Genomic DNA, 21,058 nt, shown 5'->3' on the forward strand with positions numbered 1-21,058 from the left:
GGTAGGTTACTTAGTGGTAATGCCTTGGAGGTTTTGGGTTAACACAGTCCAAGGGCCAGGGTATTGTTGTTGGTCCACCTACTGCCAGGTTGTGAAAGTGGGTGTGGGGGTTGTGGTTGTTGTCCATTATGGGAAGCCTAGGTCCAGGAAGTGAACAGGAAGCTGAAATGTGTTTCATTGATTTCAGGGATGAGAGCTGCAGTCAGGAGGGCGATGGTGGTGATGAGGATCTGGGGGAGGAAGGGGAGGAGTTTGAGTGTTACCCCCCGGGGATGAAGGTGCAGGTGAGGTATGGGCGTGGTCGCAGCCTGAAGACGTACCAGGCCACTGTGAAAGATGCTGACGTGGAGGGGGGAGAGGTGCTCTACCTGGTTCACTACTGTGGCTGGAACATCAGGTAAGATTAGCAGGACACACAGCCTTGGGGAATATGACCTTTCACCTCAATATATTTATCACCTGACCACTACTAGTTTAATATATATTAAGTGGAGAGGTGCTCTACCTGGTTCACTACTGTGGCTGGAACGTCAGGTAAGATTAGCAGGACACACAGCCCTGGGGAATATGAACTTTCACCTAACAACCATTATTTTACAGCCTATCTATCCTCTTCTAAAACATATAGATAATTTGGCTTTGATTGATGAACTGGGCTGGCCTGGTTACCCATCCACCATAGTTGCTGGAATCGCACTGGAAAGGACCACAGGCAGCGATTTGGGTTCTTAATTCATTTCATTTAAATGTTATTTGACCTTTATTTAACTAGCCACTACCACTAAGTAACTCTCACTTCCGGTTACTATCCAACGCTCTAACCACTAGGATACCCTGCCGCCCCAATACCTTTCAGATATAAAGACAGGTTACTATCCAACGCTCTAACCACTAGGATACCCTGCCGCCCCAATACCTTTCAGATATAAAGACAGGTTACTATCCAACGCTCTAACCACTAGGCTACCCTGCCTCCCCAATACCTTTCAGATATAAAGACAGGTTACTATCCAACGCTCTAACCACTAGGCTACCCTGCCTCCCCAATACCTTTCAGATATAAAGACAGGTTACTATCCAACGCTCTAACCACTAGGCTACCCTGCCTCCCCAATACCTTTCAGATATAAAGACAGGTTACTATCCAACGCTCTAACCACTAGGCTACCCTGCCTCCCCAATACCTTTCAGATATAAAGACAGGTTACTAGCCCAACGCTCTAACCACTAGGCTACCCTGCCTTCCCAATACCTTTCAGATATAAAGACAGGTTTCTAGTCCAACGCTCTAACCACTAGGCTACCCTGCCGCCCCAGGGCGGGCCCTATAGTTTGAATGTGGTATTAAAGTGTTGTTATACTCACCTCTCCCCCTTGGGCCAGAGACCGGTTACTACAGTGTTACTATGTAGAAGTAGAGTTGGCATACCTAAGGGGATTATGAGACACACACAACAGATGGGAGCTTTTCACAGTATCGGTCTGTAGGCTGACGTTAAGTAGTATCTCTGGGTAGTATCGGTCTGTAGACTGACGTTGAGTAGTATCTCTGGGTAGTATCGGTCTGTAGACTGACGTTAAGTAGTATCTCTGGGTAGTATCGTTCTGTAGACTGACGTTAAGTAGTATCTCTGGGTAGTATCGGTCTGTAGACTGACGTTAAGTAGTATCTCTGGGTAGTATCGTTCTGTAGACTGACGTTAAGTAGTATCTCTGGGTAGTATCGGTCTGTAGACTGACGTTAAGTAGTATCTCTGAGTAGTATCGGTCTGTAGACTGACGTTAAGTAGTATCTCTGGGTAGTATCGTTCTGTAGACTGACATTAAGTAGTATCTCTGGGTAGTATCGGTCTGTAGACTGACGTTAAGTAGTATCTCTGGGTAGTATCGGTGAGACTGACGTTAAGTAGTATCTCTGGGTAGTATCGGTCTGTAGACTGACGTTAAGTAGTATCTCTGGGTAGTATCGGTCTGTAGACTGACGTTAAGTAGTATCTCTGGGTAGTATCGGTCTGTAGACTGACGTTAGTAGTATCTCTGGGTAGTATCGGCCTGTAGACTGACGTTAAGTAGTATCTCTGGGTAGTATCGGTCTGTAGACTGACGTTAAGTAGTATCTCTGGGTAGTATCGGTCTGTAGACTGACGTTAAGTAGTATCTCTGGGTAGTATCGGTCTGTAGACTGACGTTAAGTAGTATCTCTGGGTAGTATCGGTCTGTAGACTGACGTTAAGTAGTATCTCTGGGTAGTATCGGTCTGTAGACTGACGTTAAGTAGTATCTCTGGGTAGTATCGGTCTGTAGACTGTAGTATCTCTGGGTAGTATCGGTCTGTAGACTGACGTTAAGTAGTATCTCTGGGTAGTATCGGTCTGTAGACTGACGTTAAGTAGTATCTCTGGGTAGTATCGGTCTGTAGACTGACGTTAAGTAGTATCTCTGGGTAGTATCGGTCTGTAGACTGACATTAAGTAGTATCTCTGGGTAGTATCGTTCTGTAGACTGACATTAAGTAGTATCTCTGCGTAGTATCGGTCTGTAGACTGACGTTAAGTAGTATCTCTGGGTAGTATCGGTCTGTAGACTGACGTTAAGTAGTATCTCTGGGTAGTATCGGTCTGTAGACTGACGTTAAGTAGTATCTCTGGGTAGTATCGGTCTGTAGACTGACGTTAAGTAGTATCTCTGGGTAGTATCGGTCTGTAGACTGACGTTAAGTAGTATCTCTGGGTAGTATCGGTCTGTAGACTGACGTTAAGTAGTATCTCTGGGTAGTATCGGTCTGTAGACTGACGTTAAGTAGTATCTCTGGGTAGTATCGGTCTGTAGACTGACGTTAAGTAGTATCTCTGGGTAGTATCGGTCTGTAGACTGACGTTAAGTAGTATCTCTGGGTAGTATCGGTCTGTAGACTGACGTTAAGTAGTATCTCTGGGTAGTATCGTTCTATAGACTGACGTTAAGTAGTATCTCTGGGTAGTATCATTCTGTAGACTGACGTTAAGTAGTATCTCTGGGTAGTATCATTCTGTAGACTGACGTTAAGTAGTATCTCTGGATAGTATCATTCTGTAGACTGACGTTAAGTAGTATCTCTGGGTAGTATCATTCTGTAGACTGACGTTAAGTAGTATCTCTGGGTAGTATCATTCTGTAGACTGACGTTAAGTAGTATCTCTAGGTAGTAACGGTCTGTAGACTGAAATTAAGTAGTAATTGTGGTATTTTATCCTAATGTGGGTTTATCTGCATTAATCTTCTGTTATTCCATAATATAATGTGGGTTTATCTTCATTAATCTTCTGTTATTCCATAATATAATGTGGGTTTATCTTCATTAATCTTCTGTTATTCCATAATATAATGTGGGTTTATCTGCATTAATCTTCTGTTATTCCATAATATAATGTGGGTTTATCTTCATTAATCTTCTGTTATTCCATAATATAATGTGGGTTTATCTGCATTAATCTTCTGTTATTCCATAATATAATGTGGGTTTATCTTCATTAATCTTCTGTTATTCCATAATATAATGTGGGTTTATCTGCATTAATCTTCTGTTATTCCATAATATAATGTGGGTTTATCTGCATTAATCTTCTGTTATTCCATAATATAATGTGGGTTTATCTTCATTAAGAAAACCTTATTTCATAATGTAGGTTTATCTTCATTAAGAAGACCTTATTTCATGATATAATTTTGGGTCTCTTTCTGTTAGATCTGGATCCTGTTTGACTAAAGTGGGGGTCAGACAGACAATAGAGGGCTGAATGTCTGTGTGGTCAGTGAGGTGTTGGTTTGTCAGGCAGACGATAGAGGGTTGAATGTCTGTGTGGTCAGTGAGGTGTTGGTTTGTCAGGCAGATGATAGAGGGTTGAATGTCTGTGTGGTCAGTGAGGTGTTGGTTTGTCAGACAGACGATAGAGGGCTGAATGTCTGTGTGGTCAGTGAGGTGTTGGTTTGTCAGACAGATGATAGAGGGCTGAATGTCTGTGTGGTCAGTGAGGTGTTGGTTTGTCAGGCAGACGATAGAGGGTTGAATGTCTGTGTGGTCAGTGGGGTGTTGGTTTGTCAGGCAGATGATAGAGGGTTGAATGTCTGTGTGGTCAGTGAGGTGTTGGTTTGTCAGGCAGACGATAGAGGGCTGAATGTCTGTGTGGTCAGTGGGGTGTTGGTTTGTCAGGCAGATGATAGATAGAGGGCTGAATGTCTGTGTGGTCAGTGAGGTGTTGGTTTGTCAGACAGACGATAGAGGGCTGAATGTCTGTGTGGTCAGTGAGGTATTGGTTTGTCAGGCAGACGATAGAGGGCTGAATGTCTGTGTGGTCAGTGAGGTGTTGGTTTGTCAGGCAGACGATAGATAGAGGGTTGAAATTTTGTGTGGTCAGTGAGGTGTTGGTTTGTCAGACAGACAATAGAGGGTTGAATGTCTGTGTGGTCAGTGAGGTGTTGGTTTGTCAGAGTGACGATAGATAGAGGGTTGAATGTCTGTGTGGTCAGTGAGGTGTTGGTTTGTCAGAGAGACGATAGAGGGTTGAATGTCTGTGTGGTCAGTGAGGTGTTGGTTTGTCAGGCAGACGATAGAGGGCTGAATGTCTGTGTGGTCAGTGAGGTGTTGGTTTGTCAGGCAGACGATAGAGGGCTGAATGTCTGTGTGGTCAGTGAGGTGTTGGTTTGTCAGGCAGACGATAGAGGGTTGAATGTCTGTGTGGTCAGTGAGGTGTTGGTTTGTCAGGCAGACGATAGAGGGCTGAATGTCTGTGTGGTCAGTGAGGTGTTGGTTTGTCAGGCAGATGATAGATAGAGGGCTGAATGTCTGTGTGGTCAGTGAGGTGTTGGTTTGTCAGACAGACGATAGAGGGCTGAATGTCTGTGTGGTCAGTGAGGTATTGGTTTGTCAGGCAGACGATAGATAGAGGGTTGAAATTTTGTGTGGTCAGTGAGGTATTGGTTTGTCAGGCAGACGATAGATAGAGGGTTGAAATTTTGTGTGGTCAGTGAGGTGTTGGTTTGTCAGACAGACAATAGAGGGTTGAATGTCTGTGTGGTCAGTGAGGTGTTGGTTTGTCAGACAGACGATAGAGGGTTGAATGTCTGTGTGGTCAGTGAGGTGTTGGTTTGTCAGGCAGACGATAGAGGGTTGAATGTCTGTGTGGTCAGTGAGGTGTTGGTTTGTCAGGCAGATGATAGAGGGCTGAATGTCTGTGGGGTGTTGGTTTGTCAGGCAGACGATAGAGGGCTGAATGTCTGTGTGGTCAGTGAGGTGTTGGTTTGTCAGACAGATGATATATAGAGGGCTGAATGTCTGTGTGGTCAGTGAGGTATTGGTTTGTCAGACAGACGATAGAGGGTTGAATGTCTGTGTGGTCAGTGAGGTGTTGGTTTGTCAGACAGATGATAGAGGGTTGAATGTCTGTGTGGTCAGTGAGGTGTTGGTTTGTCAGACAGATGATAGATAGAGGGCTGAATGTCTGTGTGGTCAGTGGGGTGTTGGTTTGTCAGACAGACAATAGATAGAGGGCTGAATGTCTGTGTGGTCAGTGGGGTGTTGGTTTGTCAGACAGACAATAGATAGAGGGCTGAATGTCTCTGTGATAATACCTGTTAGGCTCCCTATGTAGTGCACCACTTTTGACCAGAGCCTATAGGGAATTCCATAGAGTGTTTGTCAAAAGTAGTGCACTATATAGGGAATAGGGTGCCATTTGGGATATGAGCTATATACACGTTACTTTTGACCTGTGATTGACCCTTTGTGTCCATCTCTCCCATCAGATATGACGAGTGGGTCAAAGCCGACAAGATTGTCCGTCCGGCCAATAAGAATGTTCAGAAGATTAAGCATCGCAAGAAAATAAAGGTAGGAGTAATATTAATTTTAAAAAATGTAATACTATTTTGCATATACAGTTGCAGTCAGAAGTTTACATACACTTAGGTTGAAGTCATTAAAACTTGTTTTTCAACCACTCCACATATTTCTTGTTAACAAACTATAGTTTTGGCAAGTTGGTAAGGACATATACTTTGTGCATGACACAAGTAATTTTTCCAACAATTGTTTAGACAGATTGTTTTCACTGTATCACAATTCCAATGGGTCAGAAGTTTACATTCACTAAGTTGACTGTGCCTTTAAACAGATTGGGAAATTCCAGAAAATGATGTCATGGCTTTAGAAGCTTCTGATAGGCTAATTGACATCATTCGAGTCAATTGGAGGTGTACCTGTGGATGTATTTCAAGGCCTACCTTCAAACTCATTGCCTCTTTGCTTGATGTCATGGGAAAATCAAAATAAATCTGCCAAGACCTCAAAAAACAAAACTGGTTTATCCTTGGGAGCAACTTCCAAACGCCTGAAGGTACCACGTTCATCTGTACAAACAATAGTACGCAAGTATAAACACCATGAGACCACGCAACTGTCATACTGCTCAGGAAGGAGACACGTTCTGTCTCCTAGAGATGAACATCCTTCAGTGCGAAAAGTGCAAATCAATCCCAGAACAACAGCACAAGACCTTGTGAAGATGCTGGAGGAAACAGGTACAAAAGTATCTATATCCAAAGTAAAACGAGTGAAGCACGGGGGTGGCAGCATCATGTTGTGGGGGTGCTTTGCTGCAGGAGGGACTGGTGCACTTCTCAAAATGGATAGCATCATGAGGCTGGTAAATTATGTGTATATATTGAAGCAACATCTCAAGACATCAGTCAGGAAGTTAAAGCTTGGTTGCAAATGGGTCTTCCAAATGGACAATGACCCCAAGCATACTTCCAAAGTTGTGGCAAAATGGCTTAATGACAACAAAGTCAAGGTATTGGAGTGGCCATTTTAAAGCCCTGACCTCAATCCTATAGGAAATGTGTGGGCAGACCTGAAAAAGCTTGTGTGAGCAAGGAGGCCTACAAACCTTATTCAGTTACACCAGGTCTGTCAGGAGGAATGGGCCAAAATTCACCCAACTTATTGTGGGAAGCTTGTGGAAGGCTACCCGAAACGTTTGATCCAAGTTAACCAATTTAAAGGCAATGCTACCAAATACTAATTGAGTTTATGTAAACTTCTGACCCACTGGGAATGTGATGAAAGAATTAAAAGCTGAAATAAATCATTCTCTCTACTATTCTGAAATTTCACATTCTTAAAATAAAGTGGTGATCCTAACTGACCTAAAAACAGGGAATTTTTACTAGGATTAAATGTCAGGAATTGTGAAAAACTGAGTTTAAATGTAGTTGGCTTAGGTATACAGTGGAACAAGAAAGTATTTCGTCAGCCACCAATTGTGCAAGTTCTCCCACTTAAAAAGATGAGAGAGGCCTGTAATTATCATCATAGGTACACTTTAACTATGACAGACAAAATGAGAAAAAAAAGTCCAGAAAATCACATTGTAGGATTTTTTTATGAATTTATTTGCAAATTATGGTGGAAAATAAGTATTTGGTCACCTACAAACAAGCAAGATTTCTGGTTCTCACAGACCTGTAACTTCTTCTTTAAGAGGCTCCTCTGTCCTCCACTCGTTACCTGTATTAATGGCACCTGTTTGAACTTGTTATCAGTATAAAAGACTGTCCACAACGTCAAACAGTCACACTCCAAACTCAGCTTGGTTTGAAGAAATCAACTGTGGGAGCAATTATTAGGAAATGGAAGACATACAAGACCTCTGATGATCTTCCTCAATCTGGGGCTCCATGTAAGACCTCACCCCGTGGGGTCAAAATGATCACAAGAACGGTGAGCAAAAATCCCAGAACCACACGGGGGGACCTAGTGAATGACCTGCAGAGAGTTGGGACCAAAGTAACAAAGCCTACCATCAGACTCAAATCCTGCAGTGCCAGACGTGTCCCCCTGCTTAAGCCAGTACATGTCCAAACCCGTCTGAATTTTGCTAGAGAGCATTTGGATGATCCAGAAGAAGATTGAGAGAATGTCATATGGTCAGATGAAACCAAAATATAACTTTTTGGTAAAAACTCAACTCGTCGTGTTTGGAGGACAAAGAATGCTGAGTTGCATCCAAAGAACACCATACCTACTGTGAAGCATGAGGGTGGAAACATCATGCTTTGGTGCTGTTTTTCTGGACCAGGACGACTGATCCGTGGAGAGGAAAGAATGAATGGGGCCATGTATCGTGAGATTTCGAGTGAAAACCTCCTTCCATCAGCAAGGGCATTGAAGATGAAACGTGGCTGGGTCTTTCAGCATGACAATGATCCCAAACACACCACCCGGGCAACGAAGGAGTGGCTTCATAAGAAGCATTTCAAGGTCCTGGAGTGGCCTAGCCAGTCTCCAGATCTCAACCCTATAGAAAATCTTTGGAGGGAGTTGAAAGTCCGTGTTGCCCAGTAACAGCCCCAAAAAAACATCACTGCTATAGAGGAGATCTGCATGGAGGAATGGGCCAAAAAACCAGCAACAGTGTGTGAAAACCTTGTGAAGATTTACAGAAAACGTTTGACCTCTGTCATTGCCAACAAAGGATAAACTTTTGTTATTGACCAAATACTTATTTTCCACCATAATTTGCAAATAAATTCATTAAAAATCCTACAATGTGATTTTCTGGATTTTTTTTCTCATTTTGTATGTCATAGTTGAAGTGTACCTATGATGAGAATTACAGGCCTCTCTCATCTTTTTAAGTGGGAGAACTTGCACATGTAAACTTATGTATGTAAACTTTAACTGTAGCCATTTCAAATGAATTTACCGAAGAAACAGTTGTGTTTCTGTCTATGAATATGACATGAGGTTACCACAAGATACAGAACATTACTCTGGAGCCCTTAACATGGTCTTCCTGCCCTCCCAGAACAAAGCGGAGAGAGAGCGCAACCGCCTGGAACGACTGAACCAGGACCTGGGGAGTCCATCCCCCAACAACCTACGTGTCCCCCGCCCCTCCTCCAAACTCCTCGGCCCTGGCTATGGCTCATGTCCCGGCTTGGCCCACCATGTCTTCTCCAAGATGGAGGACGGTGAGAACCAACTGACTATGCAGTCTTTTTAAATCACTTCTATTACTCAATGGCCTGCAAGCATTGGAGGCTGGTTAATGGAGAAACATTTTTTTTTGGGGGGGGGGGGGGAAATTGTCAAAGACAAATTGTTTTAACCTAAAACATTTAATAAAGACATTTATAATACAATATTATGGGAAATGGGAATGAGAGGGCTACGCAGCAGTGATTGAATGAAGCATGAGCTGAGGCTTAAGTCCATGATGGGTTGTGGTGTTCAGAAGCATCAGTGCAGGACAGGCTCATCATGGATGGATGGAGTTGGAGACGAGCTGAACTCTTCCACTGACGACAGGACAGGACTGGGAAGACAGGAAACAGTAACATGACAGAGACTAAAGAGCTGAGAATGAGTTGGTCCAAGCAAAGCTTATTATCAAATTGTTGTGTAATGTGATTGACACCACATACAGTAATGAAAGAAAATGGACAGGGATGCTCAGTGCTCAAACATCCAATGGATGAGAGGGTCCATGAGATATGGCTTCAGTTCATATCAGGAGAGAGTTGACACTGGTAGTGGCGTGGTCATCACCTCTTAGGGAACAGGAGGGGACTTAGGTGAAGTGGTCATCACCTCTTAGGGAACAGGAGGGAACTTGGCTGAAGTGGTCGTCACCTCTTAGAGAACAGGAGGGGACTTGGCTGAAGTGGTCGTCACCTCTTAGAGAACAGGAGGGGACTTGGCTGAAGTGGTCTGTCATGCAGGTGAAAGAGGACCCAAAAGCGACTTGGCGAAAACAGAGTCTTTAATCCAGTAAAGTAAATACAAACAAAAAACACAACTTTCACTCGAAATGACGAGGAAAACTGGAGACAGGAGGAACCAGACAGACTCAGACTTGAGGAAAACACGACACGACAGGGCGAACACAAACACAGCACGGTGAATTCTAGCTGAAGAACAGCAGGTGAACTTGCCTCGGGAAGGCCAGACAGACTCAGACACCTGCTCACCACGGTCTGAGGAAAACACCACAAACACAGCACGGTGAATTCTAGACAAGGAACCGACAGGACTTAGGGAAATCAGGGGAAAGGATCGGAACAGGGGGGAAGACTAAATGATTGATTAGGGGAATGGAACAGCTGGGAGCAGGAACGGAACGATCGAGAGAGTTAGAAAGAAAAGAACCTAATAAGACCAGCAGAGGGAAACGAATAGAATGGGAAGCACAGGGACAAGACAAGATAATAAATGACAAAACATGACATGGTCGTCACCTCTTAGAGAACAGGAGGGGACTTGGCTGAAGTGGTCGTCACCTCTTAGAGAACAGGAGGGGACTTGGCTGAAGTGGTCGTCACCTCTTAGAGAACAGGAGGGGACTTGGCTGAAGTGGTCATCACCTCTTAGGGAACAGGAGGGGACTTGGCTGAAGTGGTCATCACCTCTTAGAGAACAGGAGGGGACTTGGCTGAAGTGGTCATCACCTCTTAAGGAACAGGAGGGGACTTGTCTGAAGTGGTCGTCACCTCTTAGGGAACAGGAGGGGACTTGGCTGAAGTGGTCATCACCTCTTAGGGAACAGGAGGGGACTTGTCTGAAGTGGTCGTCACTTCTTCTGAGGGAACAGGAGGGGACTTGTCTGAAGTGGTCGTCACCTCTTAGGGAACAGGAGGGGACTTGGGTCGTCACCTCTTAGGGAACAGGAGGGGACTTGAAGTGGTCGTCACCTCTTAGGGAACAGGAGGGGACTTGGCTGAAGTGGTCGTCACCTCTTAGGGAACAGGAGGGGACTTGAAGTGGTCATCACATCTTAGGGAACAGGAGGGGACTTGGCTGTAAATACAAATAGCAGAAACATTTCATTACAGCAGCACCATCGTAGGTTTGGGAAACAAGTTTCTCCATCAGTTAAACAAGAGAGTGACGAGAAAGCAAGTTTGATCAGTCATGGAAAGAAAAGCGCTGAAAACAAATTGGCTCCCTATTTTAAAAGAAAATGTAGAACAAGCTATGAAGGAAAGGTACAGCCAACTAGCGCAAAAATAATATCCCAATCCCGAATGCTGTGCTGCACATGTAGCGCTATATTTTACATCATGTACCTACATTATATAGGTTTTATATATTATTATATAGATATATACATTATATATGTTTTATAGGTATACACGTCAGCTTTGCACGTCGCCGTTAAACTAGACGTTGGCCGATAACGATGTTGGTATTTTTAGCTACTATCGTCCGATTCCGATATGTTCACCGATATATCGGTGCATCCCTACCTGTTAGGCCTTTATACTGTATAAGTAGAATACCTGTTAGTAGCCTAACAGGTATTCTACTTTTATAAAAGTAGAATACCTGTTAGTAGCCTAACAGGTAGAATTCTACTTTAAAAGTATACAGTAGTATAAAAGTAGAATACCTAGGCTACTGTATAAAAGTAGAATACCTTTAGGCTACTTTTATACAGTAGAATACCTAACAGGAATATTCTACTTTAAAAGTATCTAACTGTATAAAAGTAGAATACCTGTTAGGCTACTGTATAAAAGTAGAATACCTGTTAGGCATGTCTGTTAGGCTACTTGAAATACAAAGTAGAATACCTGTTAGGCTACTGTATAAAAGTAGAATACCTGTTAAAAGGAATACTACTGTATAAAAGTAGAATACCTGTTAGGCTACTGTATAAAAGTAGAATACCTGTTAGGCTACTGTATAAAAGTAGAATACCTGTTAGGCTACTGTATAAAAGTAGAATACCTGTTAGGCTACTGTATAAAAGTAGAATACCTGTTAGGCTACTGTATAAAAGTAGAATACCTGTTAGGCTACTGTATAAAAGTAGAATACCTGTTAGGCTGTGGTAAACAGTTTACCACATTACACTTTTATACGGTTCAATCAGAAAGTATTCCTTTTTTCCACAGTTTATTTCATTACTGCCTTACTCTAAAATAGATTCAATTGATTGTTTTCCTCAATCTACACGCAATACCAATAATGACGAAGCAAAAACCGGTTTTTAGAAATGTTTGCACATCATTAAAAAATAAAAACAGAAATAACAGGTATTCAGACCCTTTGATTTGAGAAATGAAGCTCATCCTGCTTCCATTGACCATCCTTGAGATGTTTCTACAATGTGATTGGAGTCCACCTGTGGTAAATTCTATTGATTGGACATGATTTGGAAAGGCACACACCTGTGTATAAAAAGGTCTCGCAGTTGTCAGTGCATGTCAGAGCAGAAACCAAGCCATGAGGTTGAAGAAATTGTCTGTCGAGCTCCAAGACAGGATTGAGTTGAGGCACAGATCTGGGGAGGGTACCAATAAATGTCTTCAGTATTGAAGGTCCCCAAGAACACAGTGGCCTCCATCATTCTTAAATGGAAGAAGTTTGGAACCATCAAGACTCTTCCCGGCCAAACTGGGGACAAGGGCCTTGGTCAGGGAGGTGACCAAGAACCTGATGATCACTGTGACAGAGCTCCAGAGTTCCTCTGTGGAGATGGGAGAACCTTCCAGAAGGACAACCATCTCTGCAGCACTCCACCAATCAGGCCTTTATGGTAGAGTGGCCAGACAGAAGCCACTCCTCAGTAAAAGGCACATGACAGCCCACTTGGACTTTGCCAAAAGGCACAAAAAGGACTCTCAGACCATGAGCAACAAGATTCTCTGGTCTGATGAAATGAAAATTGAACTCTTTAGCCTGAAGGCCAAGCGTCACATCTGGAAGAAAACTGGGACCATCCCTACGGTAAAGCATGGTGGTGGCAGCATCCCTACGGTGAAGCATGGTGTTGGCAGCATCATGCTGTGGGGATGTTTTTCAGCAGCAGGGACTGGAAGACTTTTCAGGATAGATGGAAAGATGAATGGAGAAAAGTACAGACAGATCCTTGATGAAACCTGCTCCAGAGCGCTCTGGACCTCAGACTGGGGCAAAGGTTCACCTTCCAACAGGACAAGAACCTTAAGCACACAGCCAAGACAACGCAGGAGTTGCTTCAGGACAAGTCTCTGAATGTCCTTGAGTGACCCAGCCAGAGCCCAGACTTAAACCCGATCGAACGTCTCTGGAGAGACCTGAAAAAAGCTGGGCAGCGACACTCCCCATTCAACTTGACAGAGCTTGAGAGGATGTGCAGAGAAGAATGGGAGAAACTCTTCAAATACAGGTGTGCCAAGCTTGTAGCTTCATACCCAAGAAGACATGAGGCTGTAATCACTGCCAAAAAGATGCTGTAGCAAAGTACTGAGTAAAGGGTTTGAATACTTTTTGATGTTTTTAATTTTTTAAATTCATTTGATTTCTAAAAAACAGTTTTTGCTTCGTCGTTATGGGATATTGTGTGTAGATTGATGAGGGAAAAAACAATGTAATCCATTTTAGAGTAAGGCTGTAACGTAACAACAACTGGAAAAAGGGAAAGGGGCTGAATACTTCCTGAATGCCCTGTACACACAGACGCCGCCAAGTGTTGGTCATGGAAATTCAATTAAAACTAATTCCATCCATCTAAATGTATTTGAATCCTTACTTGTTTAAGGGTACTTTAAGGGCAAGGGTATTTTACTTGTTCAAGTGTTGTGACTCCAATGCCTTTGGAATGAAAAATAGTTGTTTGGAATGAAAAAGAGTCTTAATCCATTAGGAATGTATTTAATTCCAAACAACTCTGTTTCAAGTCTCCTAGACTGAGTCCTAGTATAGTATGTGATATGAAAACCAAACAACTCTGTTTCAAGTCTCCTAGACTGACTCCTAGTATAGTATGTGATATGAAAACCAAACAACTCTGTTTCAAGTCTCCTAGACTGACTCCTAGTATAGTATGTGATATGAAAACCAAACAACTCTGTTTCAAGTCTCCTAGACTGACTCCTAGTATAGTATGTGATATGAAAACCAAACAACTCTGTTTCAAGTCTCCTAGACTGACTCCTAGTATAGTATGTCATATGAAAACCAAACAACTCTGTTTCAAGTCTCCTAGACTGACTCCTAGTATAGTATGTCATATGAAAACCAAACAACTCTGTTTCAAGTCTCCTAGACTGACTCCTAGTATAGTATGTGATATGAAAACCAAACAACTCTGTTTCAAGTCTCCTAGACTGACTCCTAGTATAGTATGTGATATGAAAACCAAACAACTCTGTTTCAAGTCTCCTAGACTGACTCAAGTATGTCTATGAAAACCAAACAACTCTGTTTCAAGTCTCCTAGACTGACTCCTAGTATAGTATGTGATATGAAAACCAAACAACTCTGTTTCAAGTCTCCTAGACTGACTCCTAGTATAGTATGTGATATGAAAACCAAACAACTCTGTTTCAAGTCTCCTAGACTGACTCCTAGTATAGTATGTGATATGAAAACCATGTTGTTGTTTCCTTTCAGCCTCAGATAGTTCAGCAGATGACATTGATCACCAGGATGAGGAGGGTGATTGTGAAGACGAAGATGACCGTCCAGGGGGGCGCTGCGGTCTCAGAAAGGGGGGTACCCCAGAACATGTCAGAAAGGGGGTTCCACCCGAACCACCTCGCGCATTAGACCACTGGGAGGGTGCCACCTTTACCGATGTCCCCAAAACACCATTGATCGCAGGAAATGGCCAAGAACCAATCAACAAAGATGCCCCGGAGGCGGTGAAATGGCGAAGCCAACCAGTGTTTGAGGGTGAGAGGGAGGGGCCGGGTAGCTCTGCCTCGAGGAAGAGGAAGTCAGAGGGAGTAACCCGGGAGCGGTCGGAACGCACCCCTAAAGGACCCCTGTCCAAAACCAAGCTCCCCACCCGGAGCATCAGGAACGCTGACTGGCTGTCGAGAAACCCCAGGAAGGCCAGGGAGAGAGAAGGAGGGGAGGAGAGAGGAGGAGGAGGGCCAGGGGAGGAGAGAGGAGGAGGAAGGCCATGGGAGGAGAGAGGAGGAGGAGGAGGGCCAGGGGAGGAGAGAGGAGGAGGAGGAGGGCCAGGGGAGGAGAGAGGAGGAGGAGGGCCATGGGAGGAGAGAGGAGGAGGAGGAGGGCCAGGGGAGGAGAGAGGAGGACCAGCAGGAGGAGGCTCTTCTAGTAGCAGCTCTGACGATGAGGGAGGAGCACCACCTCCCACTGATCCCAACCAATCAGAGACCAACCGAGAGAGAGAGCAACCCAGTTCCTGTCCAAAATCCAAACGTTCCCCCTCCAAGAAGTACAACGGCATGAAGGACAAGACCGACAAAAGAGGCGGGAGTGGCAGTGGCGCCCGCCCTGCGAGATTCTGGGATATTCCTGAGAAGAGGGCCAAGATGGCTGCTACAGCAGATGAGAGGGAGAGGCAGGTGGGTGGGGGGCGCACCAAGGGCCAGAAGGATGTGTGGTCCAGTATTCAGGCCCAGTGGCCCAAGAAGACCCTGAAGGAGCTGTTCTCTGACTCCGACACAGAGGCTGCTAACTCCCCTCCTCCCCCTGGAACGGCTCAGTCCTTCTCATCAGGCCTGGAGGAGAGGGAGAGCAAAGGGGAGCGGAACGGGGATGGAGACGAGGCAGGAGGAGGCCCGGAGAGGGAGGACCCTGGGACCTCAGAGGAGAACCAGGAGAAGGAGAGGAGGAGTGAGCAGGAGGAGTTACCCCCCAGCGGCTCTAACTCAGTACTCAACACCCCTCCTACAACCCCAGAGTCCCCCTCCATGGAGGGTATTAGTAGTGGAGCCATTGCGCAAAGCTCTGGAACTGGTTCAAACTGGACTCAGCCTTCCTCTCCTCCCCTCTCCACAGGGACCCCTGCACTGTGTAAAACCCCCTTCTCTGACCCCCTGACTCCAGGATACCCCAACCCCCTGACTTCAGGACACCCCAACCCCCTGAACCCAGGGTACCCCAACCCCCTGACCCCAGGACACCCCAACCCCCCCCAGGACACCCCAACCCCCTGACCCCAGGACACCCCAACCCCTGACCCCAGGACACCCCAACCCCTGACCCCAGGACACCCCAACCCCCTGACCCCAGGACACCCCAACCCCTGACCCAGGACACCCCAACCCCTGACTCCAGGACACCCCAACCCCCTGACCCCAGGACACCCCAACCCCTGACTCCAGGACACCCCAACCCCTGACTCTGGGGCTGACCCCAGGACACCCCAACCCCTGACTCCAGGACACCCCAACCCCATGACTCCAGGACACCCCAACCCCTGACTCCAGGACACCCCAACCCCTGACTCCAGGACACCCCAACCCCCTGACTCTGGGGCTGACCCCAGGACACCCCAACCCTCTAACTCCAGGACACCCCAACCCTCTAACTCCAGGACACCCCAACCTTCTGACCCTAGGACACCCCAACCCCCTGACCCCAGGACACCTCAACCCCCTTCCGGGTCACAGTGAGACAGAAAGCAGTACGGTGGAGGTGGAGAGTCTGGACCAGGACTTACCCCCAGGTAAGCAGTCTGGGAGGGGAGCTGCAGGACCAGGACTTACCTCCAGGTAAGTGGGTGGGGTGGCAGGTTGCCTAGTTCAGGAGTCTACACTATGGACACAGTAGATACACAGTGGAGCACATTTTTTTCCTCACAAATGGGGAAAACAATGAAAACGCTCCGGCACCGTTTCATTCCTCGCGGAGACGTGGGGGTGGTTCCTAAAACTCCCCGACACCGTTTCGTTCCTCGCGGAGACGTGGGGGTGGTTCCTAACACACTCTGGCACCGTTTCGTTCCTCGTGGAGACGTGGGGGTGGTTCCTAACACGCTCTGGCACAGTTTCGTTCCTCGTGGAGACGTGGGGGTGGTTCCTAAAACTCCCCGACACCGTTTCGTTCCTCGCGGAGATGTGGGGGTGGTTCCTAACACGCTCCGACACCGTTTCGTTCCTCGTGGAGACGTGCGGGTGGCTCCTAACATGCTCTGGCACCGTTTCGTTCCTCGTGGAGACGTGCGGGTGGCTCCTAACACGCTCTGGCACCGTTTCGTTCCTCGTGGAGACGTGCGGGTGGCTCCTAACACGCTCTGGCACCGTTTCGTTCCTCGTGGAGACGTGCGGGTGGCTCCTAACACGCTCTGGCACCGTTTCGTTCCTCGTGGAGACGTGGGGGTGGCTCCTAACACGCTCCGGCACCGTTTCGTTCCTCGTGGAGACTTGGGGATGGTTCCGAACACTCCCCGACACCGTTTCGTTCCTCGCGGAGACTTGGGGATGGTTCCTAACACTCCCCGACACCGTTTTGTTCTCTCGTGGAGACAACATTTTAGCCTGATTAGAATTCCCTCCAAAAGGTATTTTTTGTAGTAATAACTACTGCTACACGGTTAAAAACAGCTGGTAGCCTTCTCTCTATTTTAGCTGTTATGGGAGTGAATACATTGAAGCAGCATGTTAAACTGGAATAATGTTGTAGGTTACACTGGCAAGTAGGCTAAGAATATTTGCCAGGGCAAATGATTTATAAATCTTATAATTTCACATGGGAGAGATGTGGGAAGATAAAAAGGCAAGCTAGCTAGCAAGCTGCTGGTGGACCAACAAACAGCCAACTGGCAGACACAAAACACGGTCATGTAAATCAAACCTAACCTTTCATTACATGTAGGCCAAACTATTATTTAAATATGCAATTGGTTTTCTTTCAAATTAGTTTACAGTGGTGATCTTTTCAGTGTGATACATCTTTGCCTACCTCAAATAGGATACAACAACAGGAAATTATCTATCACGTTGCTATTTGAAAGTCAAGAAATGCATGGACCCATGTCATGTTACCGAAAGGTGTCCCCTTCTCCAGAAACTCTATAGCCAAGCACAAACTCGTATGTTGATCAATGTGAAGAGGTCTGTACTACTACTGCTCCACTGTTCTACCTAGTCATTATTTGTACCCACCTGGTGTCCTAAGTCTATTAGTCCCTGATTAGAGGGGAAGAATGAAAACCAGCAGTGGAACTGGCTTGAGGTATAGATTTGAATTTGAGATGCCTAGTGGTTAGAGAAGCAGGCCAGCAACTGGATGGTTGCCGGTTCGAATCCCATGTCCGACTGCACTAACATCTCCAAGGAAATGTGTGTTCATATATATCGGAGGGCCATTGTACAGCAGAATACCAATTTCCGTCTCATATGGATCAGTAAAGGCTTCTTGTTCAGCCCAGGAGCAACACCATGTGGGTGAAGGATCCCCCTCCTCCCAGAGTAAAGCCTTGTTCAGCCCAGGAGCAACACCATGTGGGGGAAGGATCCCCCTCCTCCCAGAGTAAAGCCTTGTTCAGACCAGGAGCAACACCATGTGGGGGAAGGATCCCCCTCCTCCCAGAGTAAAGCCTTGTTCAGCCCAGGAGCAACACCATGTGGGGAAGGATCCCCCTCCTCCCAGAGTAAAGCCTTGTTCAGACCAGGAGCAACACCATGTGGGGGAAGGATCCCCCTCCTCCCAGAGTAAAGCCTTGTTCAGACCAGGAGCAACACCATGTGGGGGAAGGATCCCCCTCCTCCCAGAGTAAAGCCTTGTTCAGACCAGGAGCAACACCATGTGGTGAAGGATCCCCCTCCTCCCAGAGTAAAGCCTTGTTCAGACCAGGAGCAACACCATGTGGGGAAGGATCCCCCTCCTCCCAGAGTAAAGCCTTGTTCAGACCAGGAGCAACACCATGTGGGGGAAGGATCCCCCTCCTCCCAGAGTAAAGCCTTGTTCAGACCAGGAGCAACACCATGTGGGGGAAGGATCCCCCTCCTCCCAGAGTAAAGCCTTGTTCAGCCCAGGAGCAACACCATGTGGGGGAAGGATCCCCCTCCTCCCAGAGTACAGCCTTGTTCAGCCCAGGAGCAACACCATGTGGGGAAGGATCCCCCTCCTCCCAGAGTAAAGCCTTGTTCAGACCAGGAGCAACACCATGTGGGGGAAGGATCCCCCTCCTCCCAGAGTACAGCCTTGTTCAGCCCAGGAGCAACACCATGTGGGGGAAGGATCCCCCTCCTCCCAGAGTAAAGCCTTGTTCAGCCCAGGTGCAACACCATGTGGGGAAAGGATCCCCCTCCTCCCAGAGTAAAGCCTTCCTCCCAGACGGTCCAGGTAACCTGTCCTCCTCTCACAGCCACTCCAACTCTACTCAAGACACAAACCCCTGTTTAAACCTATTGAAGTAACTGATTACTGTAGTAAAGACTGGAGTGAGGACAGTGAGACAAAGTTTGAACAGTCTGGAGTTCAGTAGTAGCAGTCGGCACGGCAACACTGAACACAACTGAACACAACACTGAACACACATCTGTCAGGCTTCTTTGTGGTTTTGCAGAGAAATGTTCAGATCTGAATAGTTATGGGTGTGAGGGCCGAGAGATGACGACTCAATTGATGGTGGATAATTTATGTAATTTTAAACCAAATCAGGAACATGAGTGTTAAATGAATGAAATGGCAGGTATATCTTTACTGAGGATTTATTCTCCATCCAGACCTACTTCGTGTAATGAAATGGCAGGTATATCTTTACTGAGGATTTATTCTCCATCCAGACCTACTTCGTGTAATGAAATGGCAGGTATATCTTTACTGAGGATTTATTCTCCATCCAGACCTACTTCGTGTAATGAAATGGCAGGTATATCTTTACTGAGGATTTATTCTCCATCCAGACCTACTTCGTGTAATGAAATGGCAGGTATATCTTTACTGAGGATTTATTCTCCATCCAGACCTACTTCGTGTAATGAAATGGTTTGAAGTTACCGGAGTCCTTGGCAGTTCAGATAAATGACTCTTACCAGGGCTCTACAGAGCAACTATATTACTTGTCTATATACGCCTATATATTTTGCTGTGAAACCAGTGCACCTGGAAAATGAAGGATTCTTGCTTGATTACCTCAAACATTTTGCTCCAGTATTTTTTTGAGCCTACATTTTTCAATTTACGGGCACTCGTGCTACCAAGTTGTCCTGATGAAGTTGTGGTAGTGTCCCTCTCGTTCGATCTCTCCCCCTCTGCTTTCTACACCTCTAGAGCAGGGATGGGCAACTGGTAATCCAATGGACCATTTTATCATTCATTTATTTTTTATTTTTTTAGACCTTGTCATGACGTTTTTATTTTTATTTTATTTCCCCAGGTAGACCAGCTCACCTTTATTTAACCAGGTAGACCAGATCACCTTTATTTAACCAGGTAGACCAGATCACCTTTATTTAACCAGGTAGACCAGATCACCTTTATTTAACCAGGTAGACCAGATCACCTTTATTTAACCAGGTAGACCAGATCACCTTTATTTAACCAGGTAGACCAGATCACCTTTATTTAACCAGGTAGACCAGATCACCTTTATTTAACCAGGTAGACCAGATCACCTTTATTTAACCAGGTAGGCAAGTTGAGAACAAGTTCTCATTTACAACAGCGACCTGGCCAAGATAAAGCAAAGTAGTTCGACACATACAACGACACAGAGTTACACATGGAGTAAAACAAACATATAGTCAATAATACAGTATAAACAAGTCTATATACAATGTGAGCAAATGAGGTGTGAAGGGAGGTGAAGGCAAAAAAAAGGCCATGGTGGCGAAGTAAATACAATATAGCAAGTTTAAAAAAACACTGGAATGGTAGATTTGCAGTGGAAGAATGTGCAAAGTAGAGATAGAAATAATGGGGTTGCAAAGGAGCAAAATAAATACAGTAGGGGAAGAGGTAGTTGATTGGGCTAAATTATAGATGGGCTATGTACAGGTCCTGTAATCTGTGAGTTGCTAGGACAACTGAGATAAGGGGGACTTTACCAAGCAGGGTCTTGTAGATGACCTGGAGCCAGTGGGTTTGGCGACGAGTATGAAGCGAGGGCCAGCCAACGAGAGCGTACAGGTCGCAGTGGTGGGTAGTATATGGGGCTTTGGTGACAAAACAGATGGCACTGTGATAATAAATTGGATGCAATCTGCGTAGGGTATTGGAGGCTATTTTGTAAATGACATCGCCGAAGTCGAGGATCAGTAGGTTGGTCAGTTTTACACGGGTATGCTTGGCAGCATGAGTGAAGGATGCGTTGTTGCGAAATTCTTGCAAATT

General features: G+C 45.7%; 1 protein-coding gene across 1 annotated transcript in view; it reads left to right on the top strand.

Annotated features, from left to right (window-relative positions):
• The window catches only part of LOC124039065 (AT-rich interactive domain-containing protein 4B-like), a 908,546-nt gene that overhangs the window by 829,299 nt on the left and 58,189 nt on the right, over nucleotides 1–21,058 (top strand). Inside the window, exons 17-23 of the mRNA XM_046354945.1 lie at nucleotides 188–397; nucleotides 5,782–5,866; nucleotides 8,844–9,009; nucleotides 14,417–14,886; nucleotides 15,049–15,925; nucleotides 16,230–16,445; nucleotides 16,631–17,224. Of these exons, the coding sequence (XP_046210901.1) occupies nucleotides 188–397; nucleotides 5,782–5,866; nucleotides 8,844–9,009; nucleotides 14,417–14,886; nucleotides 15,049–15,925; nucleotides 16,230–16,445; nucleotides 16,631–17,224 (2,618 nt within the window). The remainder of the gene's footprint in view (nucleotides 1–187; nucleotides 398–5,781; nucleotides 5,867–8,843; nucleotides 9,010–14,416; nucleotides 14,887–15,048; nucleotides 15,926–16,229; nucleotides 16,446–16,630; nucleotides 17,225–21,058) is intronic.

Source organism: Oncorhynchus gorbuscha, linkage group LG07, assembly GCF_021184085.1.
Source record: "Oncorhynchus gorbuscha isolate QuinsamMale2020 ecotype Even-year linkage group LG07, OgorEven_v1.0, whole genome shotgun sequence".
NCBI lineage: Eukaryota > Metazoa > Chordata > Actinopteri > Salmoniformes > Salmonidae > Oncorhynchus > Oncorhynchus gorbuscha.